A 13712-nucleotide genomic window follows, 5' to 3' on the forward strand; every position below is an offset into this window, starting at 1 on the left:
AGCCGTCTACAGGGTTATCTGAGAAAACCGAAGCCCCTGCAGGAGGGAGCTCCTGGTGGGTTGCTCTTCTGCTGGGCAGGCTCACTGGGAATCCTTGTTGGCAAAGGACAAAACGTCTCATCTGTGGGATTTCCCTCTCCCCGGTGTTCTATGTGGCTGACACTCTTAATCTTCCATAGGAACCCACTGAGGCCTGAAGTAACTAGTTTCTTTAATTAAGTTTATCTTCTTCCTAGTGATGGATATCACCGATATCATACATGGGAAGGTGGATGATGAAGAAAAGCAGCATTTTATTCCCTTTCAGCAGTAAGTACTGTGGCATTTGTCCCAGGTGACTGGAGACCTGGATTAGCACTAGGAGCAGTGTGTTCACGCAGAACCAGGTGCTGGAACCCTTGCCTAGTTAGAGAAGGACAGGTTGTCCAGCTGAAAGGTGGCCAGGGAGGAGCCGGCAGAGGCCTGTACTCCAGTGGACACCAGTGGCAGAGGGTAAACTGAGCTTTTCTGATGTTACCGAAATGACTGAAGGAATATAAGGGGCAAATCTGTGTCTGTACTAGAAACCAGAGAATGGTGCTGTGGAAGGGTCAGAAATGCCAAAGGGTGTCTGTACTTTGTCACCTGGAGCAGGTGTTACAGAAGTCACGGACTTGCATAGGGCAGCACAGGTTTCTCAGATGGGTGCCCGTGTGCATATCACCCGGGACCTTGTTAGAACCGTGACCCGGGAGGTCTGGAGTGCCCATCGGTCGAGCTTCCAGGGGATGCTCGTGCTGTTGATCTAGGGACCCCACTCAGAGTAGTGCGGACTCGGGGCGGGTGAGAGTGAAGGCTGACGGGCCGTGGGTTCCTGCAAAGTGGGGGAGAGCCAGCCCTTGGGGGATGTGCTCGCGGAGGCCTCGCCTCCATGCTGAGCTCAGGAGCTGCTGGGAGCGACTGGGGAGCAAGTCTCAGCCCCTGTGCCTGGGAAAAGCATCTGTTGGAATAAACATCTGTGTGAACGTGCCACTAGCTCTGGCGACCAGGCTCTGCTTCCCCATGTGCAGGTGGTGGGGGCCCAGGTGAGGCTGGGATGTTGCTAGAACTGACTCCTCCCTCACGGCTCAGTCATGTCAGGGACAGAAGGTGATCGTCTGAGCTAGCTTGTAGCTGTCACGACACATCAGTCTGACATACTGAGAATTACAGAAACCAGCCCGAGGATATCTGAATTCATGAATACTTTATTAATAATAAATTATATGATTATATTACTGTAAATTATTTTGGAATAATAATAAATCAGTGGAGGAAGGCAGACTATGCAAAAGAAGGAAAAACTAGCTAACTATTTAAGAAACATAAATTAGAACCTTGTCTCACATCCTGCACCATTGTAAAGGCCTGATGATGAAACATATTAAAATACTTCAGGAAAATAGAAGTTTTACATAATAGTGATGTGTGGGAGGCCTTTCCAAGTTAGATACTGAAGATTTGACTGAAAAAGAAAATCAGTAGATTTAGCCACACAAAAGTTTTAAACAACTTATACATAGAAAAAATTTAATAAAATCTTTGGACTGTCTATGAAAGAAATATGCACACACACAAAGAAATGGCCTATAAATTCATTGGGAATCAATGAAATGCAAATTAAACAGTGAGGTTTAGTTTTTGGCTTGACCAGCTTTTACAAAGGTATGAGCTATCTCGTGTTAGGCGGGTGTAAGGAAGCATATTACTTATATGAATACAGGGGTGGACAAAAGTAGGTTTACAGTTCATATGGAAAAACACTTGCAGGTTATAAGTGTTACAAGAGCTTCATTAACTCTTGTTTTGCATGCTCACAGCTGTAAACCTATTTTGCCCACCCCATGTAAATTATTACAGTGTATTAAAAGCCTTAAAATATAGGTATTTCGAAGAATGTACTCCATAATTAACAGTGATTATTTATATTGTTGTAACTATAGGTGATTTTGCCCTTCTTTTTGTTAAATCCTATTTTCTAAATGTTTTTCTATAATATATATTATATGTAACTTTACTAAAAATACAAAAATCCTTATCTTTTAATTTAAAGTCCAGTACCTTTGGACCAGTTTCTAAATATAGTGGTACGAATAGCTCATGCTAAGTAACACTTCCCTCCTTCATTCAGATGCTGCTGTTTATAATTTTTCAAAATACAGGGTGGAGAGGGTGGAGCAAAAGTAGGTTTACAGTTGTGAGTATACAAAACATAGTTTATTCTTGTATTATTAATTATTATTTTTTCATATAAAGAACCATAAATCTCCTTTTGCCCCACCGCCATCCATTTATCTAGTATCATCCCACCTGTACACTAACCCACCAGAAGCATAGTGAGGGAAATTAGCATATGGCTAATTTGAATTATGAGATAACTTTCAATTTCATGACTGCTGCTCCCAATATAAATACCTACATATGTTAAAGTACATCGAATAGATATATTAAATGTAATAAATGTAATATATTAACTATATTACAATTTTATATAATACATTAACTGTATTCATATACCTTATATAATCAGTAAGTAGTAAAATGTATAGAATAAATGAATATGTTTAAATATAAAAAATATATTAATATATTAAATATGTACAGATATATTTGTGATAAATATAACTTTTTATCCATGAATGTTGTTCTTATACATGTATGATGATATTGTACAATATTATATATGTATTATGTGTATACATTATACATGCAGCATTCATGGCTGTGAATGTTATATGCAATATATAATAGTGTGACATAGTATATTATATATGTAAGTAATAGGCACTGTATTCATGGGTATGAAAGTTGTTCTCTCTAAATATTATAAATATATCAAAAATTGGTTTGGTGTGACAGATGTGAAAGTTATCTTGTGTATTTCTGTACACTGCACCTGTGTCCCCTGAGAAGGATCCCCTGCTTTGGTTGAGTGCCCCCTGCTGACGTGCTGCGCAGCTCCCACCCAGCAGACAGTGCGGTGAGACAGCACGCCCGGGACTGTCCCCACCGTGTCATGACACTGCGTCTCCGGGGACACCAGTCCTTACTTGATTACTGCCACTGTAAAGCCCTCGGGATGCAAATCGCAACCTCTGGCATTTAACTCAGAAGATGAGGGCAGATGCCTTTGTTCCTCACCTCAGAGCTTTAGAGGGTGTGGGAAGTGAATTCTGCATGTATGTTCAGCTGGTCCATCCGAGAGGTCCTTTAGACACAGCTCGGATGGGTGACAGCAAGCCCCTGTTTCAGGAACAGTGCAGTGTCTCCCCTGCTGTCAGGAGACAGCTCTGGGCCCACAGAGGAAGTGGCCTGCATGGTGGGCATAAGAACACCCCATGGCCAGGAAGCCTGGGGACCCTGTGCTGCACCCAGTGATGTGTAGTCCCTGCTGGCACTTCACTGTCAGGAGAATGCTGGTTCTGTGGCCACACTGTCCCCACTTCAGCCCGGGCGATCACTGAAGGGAAGCTCGTTCATGGGTGCCTGCACTGGCACACCCCTAAATAGACACTAGTTTGTTGTCACATGGGCATCTAAGAACACCCTCGGAAGCCCCTGCATACACACTGCTCTGTACAGGGTGTCGGCACTAGGTGGGGGCCTTGGAGGCATAGGACCGGCCGTCTCCTGACAAATGAGGACTCTGAGGCCAGAGGGGAGGCTGGTGGAGTCGCTGCCAAGCAGGACCAGAACAGGAGGCCAGGCACCTGCCCTTCCTGGTCCTGCTTCAGTTCCAGAACAGCAGCCTCTCCCACTCCTGGTTTTACGTGTTAATCTTTGGCCCTCGGTTTTCTATGTTATTTGGTTTTATTTTTTGTTTGTTTGTTTGTTTGTTTTATCTTCTTTGCCCCTAGTCATTTGCAAGATGAATTTGGTGTCTAAGATGGTCACCCAATGGAAAAATAAGATAGAAAATGTCTTCTAGTTGCGTGGGTTTAGTATTTATATTCCTAAACTGTTCCCATAGGACCCACCACTATCCGAGTCCTGTTTTTTTCTTAACTCTCATTTCTGACTTTCCTAGGATCGCCATGGAAACCTATATCCGACAGAGGCAGCTAATCATGTCGCCCCTGATAACATCCCATGTGATTGCGGAAAATGAGCCACTCACTTCAGTCTTGAATAAAGTGATAGCAGCGAAGGAAGTGAACCACAAAGGGCAAGGTACACGGCTCTGCACTCAGCTGGGCGGGGATGGGCGGGGATGGACTCCTGCCCATTCCTTGTCTTTCTCTGGTATAAAACGCACCCTGCTGGGCAGTGCCCAGCTCAGCTTCCTGCTGGAGGCAGTTAATCCTGAAGAGCACCTAGAATGCACCCAACACTGAATTGGATCACAGCCGCATTTTGTAAATTCTGTGGAACAAATTTTTATCCCATGACTCTTTCCTCATGTTGTCTGCTCCACAATCCCTGACTCTAAGTGAATGCACAAAGACAGAGAATTTTGAGGGTAATCGTGTTCCGCTCTCTGAATATGTTGATCCCATTGCACTTCCTAAAATTGAGAGGAAGGAGATCACAGCAATACAAAAGACTATGTATTAATATAAAACAATGACTCTCTAGCAAAAAGTGTTAGTTGTTTTTAGTATAATACTTAATGTAGAATCCTATTGACATCATTTGAACCCAGAGAAGTTCTGCTTATTGAAACTGCATTTTAAATTCAAAATAATCAAGGAAAATAGTTCACATTTTTTCATTTTTTTTTAACTACCCTGTAACTGTCTTCCAAAATGGATGCAATCAGAAAACACATTATTTTCAGCATATTTAGTTTTCCATGTATTAATTATCCTGAGTGGGAAAGACATGTGAGGAATCATTGAAGAATTAAAACAAATAACTAAATATATTTATGTCGTTTTGGAATTTTCTTTTAGCAAAACTGAAAAAAAGATCATTTATTCTCTTGCTGCTTAATGAAACAAGCACTTTCAAACATTTTTATGCTCTTCACAGATTTTTTTTGTGGCTGCATAATATTCTATTGCTCGGATTTCAGAAAATGAAATCTCCTAAGTAAACACTTCAGTGTTCCCTAATTTGTCATCATTATAAAGTTAAATAACTCTACTGTGACTATCTTGATAAATGCAGCTTTTTCCATGTTTAGAACTGCCTCCCCTCAAAATTCCCAGAAGTAGGATTTCTGGGTCAAATGGTGGCAAAAAGCTTAAATCTCAACACATGGAGCTACAGATTTCTGCCATGAGCACTAACTGCCATCTTGCCCGCTTTGCAAACTGACATTTAAAAATCTTTACCTGTTTGAAAGGTAAAGAGTAGACTTCCATATAGTTCTCTTGAATTAAAAAAAACAAACTACTCTTCATGAATTATCTAGCCTTCATGTGTATTTGTGAGTTTTCTAAAGCTTTCCTCCTCAATTTTTATGGGTTGTCGGCAGCCGTCCGTCTTGAGAGACGATGGTGTAGCTTCTTAAGAGTCTATCTGCACCGCCTAGAATGGCTGTGCAGTCCGACTCGGGAGTGACACGGTATCTGTCTCCTCCCGTGTTGAATCGACATCTTGCGATGACGCTGGAGTGTCCTCTCCAGTGAAGCTGAAGCTACAGAGCCTGGGCAGGGTGATATGGAGGGTCTGCTGTTGCCCATGCAGCAGACCCCCCCTCTCTTCGCAGCTGAAGGGTCCAAGGGAAAGACGGAGTCAATACAGCTTGGTTTCAGGTGCGCTGCAGGAGTTGCCGGTGTTGACTACAATGTCAAACCGCCTTAGGGACTCCGGCTCCTGATTTTCTGTCGGGGTTTACTCCCCTAGCCTTTCCCCTGAAGAGGTATGCCGCAAGGCAGCGGAGGTTTTTTGGAGTCAGAGTTTTCCTTCTCTGATGTGCCCTGACTGGAAGATCGAACCAGCGACACTTAGCTCGCAGTCCGACGCTCAATCCACTGAGCCAAACCAGCCAGGGCTTATTTTTATGGGTACTTTATATAATAAAGATAATCTGTCTTATTTAGGACATATTTTTCCATTTTTGGTTTACCAAATTGTTATAAACTTCTTGTACTTCTTTATGAATTATGTATTTATGTCTTATTTATTTGTGAGGACCTTAATCTTTTTCTTCCAATGAATAGTATATATTCATAATTATAAGTATTTCACCACTTTATGTATACTAATGTTTTCTGAATATCAAAACTTTCAGTTTATATATAGATAATTCTTTTTTGCTTTTGTGACTTCATTTGTTTCTATACTTAGAAAAATGGTTCATTCTCAGAGATTTAATAACTATACCTTTATTTATTCTTTTCATTTCCTGTCTATTTTTATATTTGGAATTTATTTTAATGAAAATGTGAGGTGAGAAATTACATAGATTCCATTTTAAGTAACAGGAAATTATCCCAGTACATTTATGAGATTGTTGTGTTTTTTTTTTTATGATTTGTTGTGCCTCTTTTGCAATATATTAAATTGCTGTATATTATAGTACGTAATCACATTGTTCCCATTGATTCACATAACTTTTGTTTTTTATCATTAATATCATACATTACTATAGCTCTACAGCATTTTGGTGTCTGATAGTGGTTATCTTTACCTTTTATTCCCCCAAAGTAAGTATGTGTTCACACCTCTGTCAAATTCTTAAGTCCTGATGGAGTATCATTAAAATGGTAAATTAACCAGAATTTTCATCCTATACACTCCATCTGTATATCAATACAGCATGTTTTCTAAGTGCTGGTGTGTGTTATTATACAGAGCACACAGACAGCTAAATGTTTATCCTTTACTTCTTTAAAGGACTTTGGGTATCCCTGAAGCTATTGCCGGGTGACCTCACACAAGTTCAGAAGAATTTTTCACACTTGGTGGATCGATCAACAGCAATCGCCCGGAAAATGGGCTTTCCTGAAATAATACTTCCAGGTAACAACTTTGCTGAGTCACCTGTCTGCTTCCTCTAGGACTTCCTTTCTGACATCGTTACTTGCAACTGCATAGCTGAAACGACACTGATCCACCAATGGATTTGCCTGCACTCAGTGGTGTCGAGACCGTAGGCAGTACCAACGGTGGTGGTGGTGGGGTGGTTTGCAGCACCTAAGCAGCAACGCAGGGCGCAAGGCCAAGGTCGTGCTTCTGAACGTAACTCAGAGTTTTCTGTTCGCTCTCTCTTGCTGTCTGTTCTGCACAAGCCCGTCTGAGATGCTTCCCTGGGCCGCTGTTAATTTGAACCCAGTAGCACAGGTTCTCTGTGTCATTTGCACGTACTTTTTCTCACGATGACATCACCAGCTTTGTGGGCTCCTGGCTGTGATGCTGCCTGCTCCACTCACTCTCACAGGATTCTGTGCTTCCTTTGCTTCAGCTGTAGCTGCGTGACTGGCTGTCCCCAAACTCATGGTAACACGAATGTAAACATTCTGTGGTTTCTCACTTCAGTGTCATCTTATTTGCCACCACATGCTGGTGATCTGCATATGTGTTCTGTCATATTCACTAATTTAACCCATTTAGTTTCTTAATCTTCATATTAGTAAAAGGAAATCATTCCCCCAAAGAACATATATAAAATTACCATTTTATTATATTACATAAATATTGTATATAAAGGGTATGGTTATAAATAAATATTAAAATATAAATATATGACATGGATTTTATGGGTAGCTGAAACATAAGTAAATAATCTTTGGCATATTAGAAAAATTTTAGAAAACCAAGCTCTTACCTATTACATAAAACTTCTGGTTCTATTAAAGTAACATAAGGTTTTATTTCTCCTTTGGGAGATTAATGAGCAGTAATAATTTGTTGCTGCACACATTGTCTGCACATAGTAGGTATTAAAAGAATATTTGTGGAATGAAGAGAAGAGTTATAAAATGGAAATTATCTTTTCTTATGAAAGAAAAGTAGTTTTTCATCTGTCTTCCAGAACCATTCCACCCTGGGGAAATGTTGTGCCTTCTTGTTATTTAAAAAAAATAAGTATTGGTAATATTCTTATAACTGAAGGCAGTTTTACTGCTGTAGCCATACAGAAATCTGAAAAAATTAAAGTAGAGAATTTTATTTTTTGGACAAAGTGAATTTATCTTTGAAATCTGGCTAGAGAGATTCTTTATAGCCCTAGGATTGGGTCATAGACTATCAGGACGATAGCAGACTTTAAAATCATCTAGGCTGATGGTTCCCAAATGCTCGTCTTTGGCTCAGCTAATCCGGACAACCTGGGAAACATTGAACTAGAGATTCCCAGACTTTTCCAGAAACTCGGATTCAGTTGTAAGAGCAGGGCTCCCCAGGTGATTCTCGCGATGGGCCAGGTTTAAGAAATAGAGATCTTGGCCTACATCCCTCGCCTTGTAGCTTCTCGTCACCACTTAAATGGCTTCAGATGCGTTAAAGCTCTTCTCTCTACCCCGCTTCCCCTCTTACTCTCTGCTCGCATCTTTTCAGCCCAATTCTTGGAAGCAGTTACACTCTGTCTCTGTTTTCACACTAGCCAGTCACCCTCCAGCTGTGCCAGAATGGCTGTCACTGGAGTCACCAGAGATTGCAGAGTCACTGAGTCCAGAGGATGGTTTTAGCCTAATGATCATTTCTGGTCTTTCTGCAGCATGTGACCCTGTTGGTCACTTCCTTCTCAAAATACTGCCCCTTCCTCATCGGTGACTCACACTCTTCTCTTTTTCCCTGTCCCCTGAGGCCTCTGCTAGGACTCCTGTGCCCTTACCATTTTCTGCCTCACCTGTGAGGTGAGCTTGCGTCAGTATTTGGTCCTTACGCCCTGTATCAGTTTGCTAGGGCCACCGTAACAAAGTACCATGGACGGGGGCTTCAGCAACAAAATGTACTTTCTCAGCCTGGAGGCGGGAAGTCCAAGGTGAAAGTGTCAGCAGGTTTGGTCACTTCTGAGGCCTCTCTGCACGGCTTATGTGTGGCCACCGTCTCCCTGTGTCCTCACGTGGTCAGCCCTTAGCCTGTGTGTTATCTGTGTCCTAAACCCTTTGTAAGGACACCAGTCCTATGGGATTAGGGCCCAAACATGACTTCACCTTTTTAAAGGGCCTCTCTCCAAACACAGTCACATTTTGAGGCACGGAGGGTTGAGACCAACATGAGAAGTTAGAGGGGCACAATTCAGCCCATAACAGGTCTCCCTTGGTATCTCATCTGCATTCTGTCCCTCAGCGATCTCATCCACACACTTGCCCTCTGTGTGCCAGTTGCTCCAAATCCATCTCTCACTCCAGGATCTCTCCCCTGAACTCTGTCACTATAGATCCAACGACTTCCTGCTCAGGACTTTAGTAGGTGCTGTTTCCCAACTGGGTTGCTCTTCTTCTCCCTTTAGTTGCTCAATTCTAATTGAACTTGTGACCCTGTGCATCTGCACCTGGATCTTCTGTTGAGTTTTCTTTAAGAAAATGACACCCTATCTATCCAGTTGCACAGATTAGAAGGTCATCCTTGACCCCTCCCTTTCCCTCCCACCTCACTCAAAATTCGTGGGTGAGACCTGCCAGTCTTGCTTTGAAAAGGCCTCTCAAAGCTATACCCTTCCTTCCATCTCCATCGCCAATACCCGAGTGGCAGCTACTGTCATCTCTTCGCTGGACAACTGCCATCGCAATGGGTTTCCCCCTTTCTGCTTACTCGTACCTCACTTCCTCTTCTCCACACCGCAGTATGACTGAGCTTTTATAAAAGCCCACCTGAATTTGTCCCAGTCTTCCCAGGCTGAAAACATTTCAGTGTTATATTTAGGACAAAGGCACACATTCTTAGCTTGGCCTGCAAGCTTAGGGAGACGTGTCTCTTCTCTTTCTCCCTGGCTGCGTCTCATACCACCCGCACCTCTCAACTGTGAACACTTCCAGTGTGTCTGCTACCTCTGGGCCTTTGCACCTGCTGCTCTTGCTTACTCTTGTTCCTTCAGTATCAGTTCAAAGGAAAGATGCCCGTGTGCTCCAGACAAGGTTGGAACTTAGGGTCATGCTTTCACAAAGCCTGGCCTGTTCCTCCATTGTGAGGATGCTTTTCATCGTGTGATTATCTGATACTGCTTCTCTCCCACTTGACAACGCCATGTGAAAGTGAGGCTGGCGTGTGCTCACCGTCACCTCCCAAACATCAGTGTAATGCTTGCACACAGTAGGTGTGGCCCACTGTCACTTCCTAAACTCTCAGTACTTGCACACGGTAAGTGTGGCTCACCGTCACCTCTCAAACACTGAGTGAAGTGCTTGCACACAGTAGGTGTGGCTCACTGTCATCTCCCACTCAGTGCAGTCCTTGCACAGAGTAGATGTGGCTCACCATCACCTCCCAAACACTCAGTGCAGTGCTTGCACACAGTAGGTGTGGTTCACCGATATCTCCCAAACAGTGCAGTGCTTATGCACAATAGGTACTCAGTGTTTTAGATGAATAGTACCTTATCTGATTGTACTACCATTTATTCTACCAGGGGTCTATGGTTGGAAATTGAGAGCGTTTCCAAGGTTTCACTTTCATAAACAATATCACAGTGAATATCCTTATGGATAATCATGGCCCACATTTTTATACTTTGAACAAATATTACCAGTGAAGTTGCTGTGTCAGTTAAGTCTCTTGACATGAACTGCTAACTTCTCCACTGACAAAGAGTATGGAATTAAGATTTCCTACTGTAATATATAAATAAGCTTTCTCTTCACCCTCACCAGTGTCTTCAATTTTTTCCAGTCAGATAAGTGATGAAAATGATATGTGTTGAATATACATCCTGATTTCTTTGTAGTGCTCTAAGGTTTTCTTTTTTACTCTGGGAGGCAGTTTAATATAGGATAGATTTTGGAGTCATTTTTACAGCACTGAGTCTCTCTGTCCAGGAACTTGGTTTGCCTTTCATGCATTCCAGGTTTCACTCATGTGTCTCAATAACAGTTAAATTTTTTCTTCACTGTGGGGGACTACTCATTTACTAATTAAAATTTTCATTTTTAAAATTTTGTGCTGGTTAACCAAAAATATGGCAAGCAAAAATTATTGTGATATTGGTGAAAGCAATGAATCTGATTTAAATAAACGTAAAGTATTTGATAGGCTTTCAGAAATAGTGTCTATCGCATCAGCTTGTTATATGGATTCAATAAATTATTGCATATAAGACACTTTGAACTGTGCCTAGTGCACAGTAAGCACTCAGTCAATATTAGCCTTCGTTTGATTTGCAGATGCGTTAAAGTATCCCACTCCCCAAGGCTACTATAACCTAATCAAATATATTGAGTACTTATAATTAGACAGCAGTGATTAAATAGAATAAAGGACTACTATTGAAAAGAGTTCATTTTTCAAAACTGTGCTTCAGAGACACTTCGCTGCATGTTGGAAGTAGAATGAGGTGCTCTGGAGAGAGCAGCACATAGAGAAAGTGCTGTATGAATAGCTCACCGTCAGGTCAGATCTGGCCATTCCTAGTTCACTTACAATTTATCTTCTTACATACTGAAGATTAAAAGTGATGTCTCAACACCATTCACAGGCTGGGTTGTCATTTACAGGAGATGTTCGCAATGATATTTATGTCACCCTGATCCATGGGGAGTTTGACAAAGGGAAGAAGAAGACACCCAAGAACGTGGAGGTGACCATGTCTCTGTGTGACGAGGAGGGCAACATCTTGGAGGTACGCACCATGGCCCAGAAATGTCACTGCCTTCATGCACTTCCTCACGGCATCTTGGGACCCTGGCCTAAGGTTGATCATTCTCCTCATTGGGGTAGCTTTGTTTTTTCATAAGGAAAAACTACGAAATCTGTTAAATTGGTTATTAGCCATGACTGGTTTTAGTAAGGAACTTGGTTAGGCTCTTCTTTTTCTACTTCTCCTGGGCTAAGAAATGTCTCAAGCCATGTACGCCTTCATGTGTACGCTCCTGATGCAGAGTTCTTTGTCATATTTCAAACTATTTAGCCCCTTCCCAGCTTATCTTGTCCCTCGGGGGCTTGAGCAAAGTGGCGTGTGTACCTAGAAGGTGCTGAAAGGGCCATCTCTCTCCTGACCGGGCAGGCAGAGCCAGAGTGGATGCACCCAGTAGAGCATTGTCAGATGGAAGCCTCTTGATGATCGGTCAGCTTGGTGAGAGGTCAGCTCCCGTGATTGTTAGTTTAAGTAATCAGGACACTGCAACCCAGAGAGACTTAAGTTATTTTCTCAGGAAGCACCGGGGTTAGTGGTGGCGCTGGAAATGGATCCATGTGTCTTGACTCTCGGTCCAGAGCTTCTCCAGCCGTCCATGTGGAGAAGTGAGTCTGGATTCTGACATGAGAGGGAAGGATATAGGCAGGATGCTTGCCCTGTCTCAGTGACATCTGGCCCCTCATGGATGAGCCCTAGTCACCTGCTTTGGAATCTAAGAACCCAGCTGTCCCTGCACTCAGCTCACTGTGCCTCACTGCAGAGGCACTTGAGGGAACAACAGGGTACACAACCCTGTCACTTCCCCTTGGATGTATAAACTCCAAGGGAAACTGTTGAGTAAGTCCAGGAGTATTCTGCATCATGGGACCAGCGGAATGCTGCAGGCCGTGCTTAGGCGTGATCCATTTGTGCTACTCGCAGAGCCCCTTAGCCCATGAGTTCAAGGGCACATCTTCTCTCAGTTGGCCATCTCATGGCTTTGCTACCTAGCTTCAAAGTCCTCTCATGGCAGCCTGGGCTTACTAACTAAGTGGTTCATTACTAGGAAAAGGCACCGTGTGCGTTTGGGGAGCATGCGGTACCTGCACAGCAGGTCCTTGAAGCAGAGCATGGGAAGGACCTGCACAGCCATGGGCCTGTGTCTGGGCCGCAGCTCCCGGCCACCCTCCCAGGGCCTCTGTGCCCCCAGAGAGGAAAGGACGAGAACAATGTGTGTCTGGGAGGGAAGAGGGAATAAAAGTTGCCACAAAGAGAGGAGTGTTAGGATGGTGCAGGGTCCCTTAGCGATCACCACACCAAGACCCTCAGAGAAAGTTGTGGAAGCTCATTCCTTCTCTGTTCTTCATGCCCCAGGTGTAATCAACGTATGGACGCCAGCGTTGGGCCTGACTGGCCATGTGGAGGGCAGAGGGTATATGCGTGGTTTGGGTGGTACTTTATTGTTCTAGACAATATTATCCCCTCCTTGTTTTCTCTTTCCTTCTGAAGAAAGCAGTTCATCCTGGCGCAGGATATGAAGGCATTTCAGAGTACAAGTCGGTAGTCTATTACCAAGTCAAACAGCCCTGCTGGTATGAGACTGTCAAGGTGAGAATGTAACTCCTATCATATATGAAACCTCACTTAGATTCCTTCCTTCTTTTTCCCTGTGGATTGTTCCTGCTTTATCCAGGAGTTTTAGATAGGTCGACTATGGTGTATAATAAGAAAACTGATCCTTACAATTCTGCAGAAGAGTATTTGTCTTTAGAAACTCAGATTTCTTAAATGGCATTTTCATTCATTCGTGTGTAGACATTTGAATAGAGAGACTGGCTGCAGTGATGTAATAGGCTGCCAAGACTGTCTGAAACCAAATGAAAATGTTCACGCTCTGCAGCAGTTGCCTAACGTTTTGTTCTTTGGGGCCTCTAACCAAGTTTTCTGGGCCTCCTTTCAGTTTAAATGAGTATTATAAACTTCAAAGTGCTTTCCAGATCAGGCTCTCAGGTGAGCCTCTCAGGCGCCTGCAGTT

At 42.9% G+C, this 13712-nt stretch overlaps 1 protein-coding gene across 2 annotated transcripts in view; it reads left to right on the forward strand.

The window, feature by feature from the left end:
- The window catches only part of DOCK5 (dedicator of cytokinesis 5), a 191165-nt gene that overhangs the window by 100549 nt on the left and 76904 nt on the right, over positions 1-13712 (forward strand). For both annotated transcript variants that reach the window (XM_090290277.1, XM_090290278.1), the window contains exons 11-15: positions 237-309; positions 4046-4188; positions 6802-6927; positions 11559-11683; positions 13187-13285. In XM_090290277.1, coding sequence (XP_090146403.1) covers positions 237-309; positions 4046-4188; positions 6802-6927; positions 11559-11683; positions 13187-13285 — 566 coding nt within the window. The remainder of the gene's footprint in view (positions 1-236; positions 310-4045; positions 4189-6801; positions 6928-11558; positions 11684-13186; positions 13286-13712) is intronic.

This window comes from Furipterus horrens, unplaced genomic scaffold (genome assembly GCF_987537825.1).
Source record: "Furipterus horrens unplaced genomic scaffold, mFurHor1.1.pri manual_scaffold_10, whole genome shotgun sequence".
Classification (NCBI taxonomy): Eukaryota; Metazoa; Chordata; class Mammalia; order Chiroptera; family Furipteridae; genus Furipterus; species Furipterus horrens.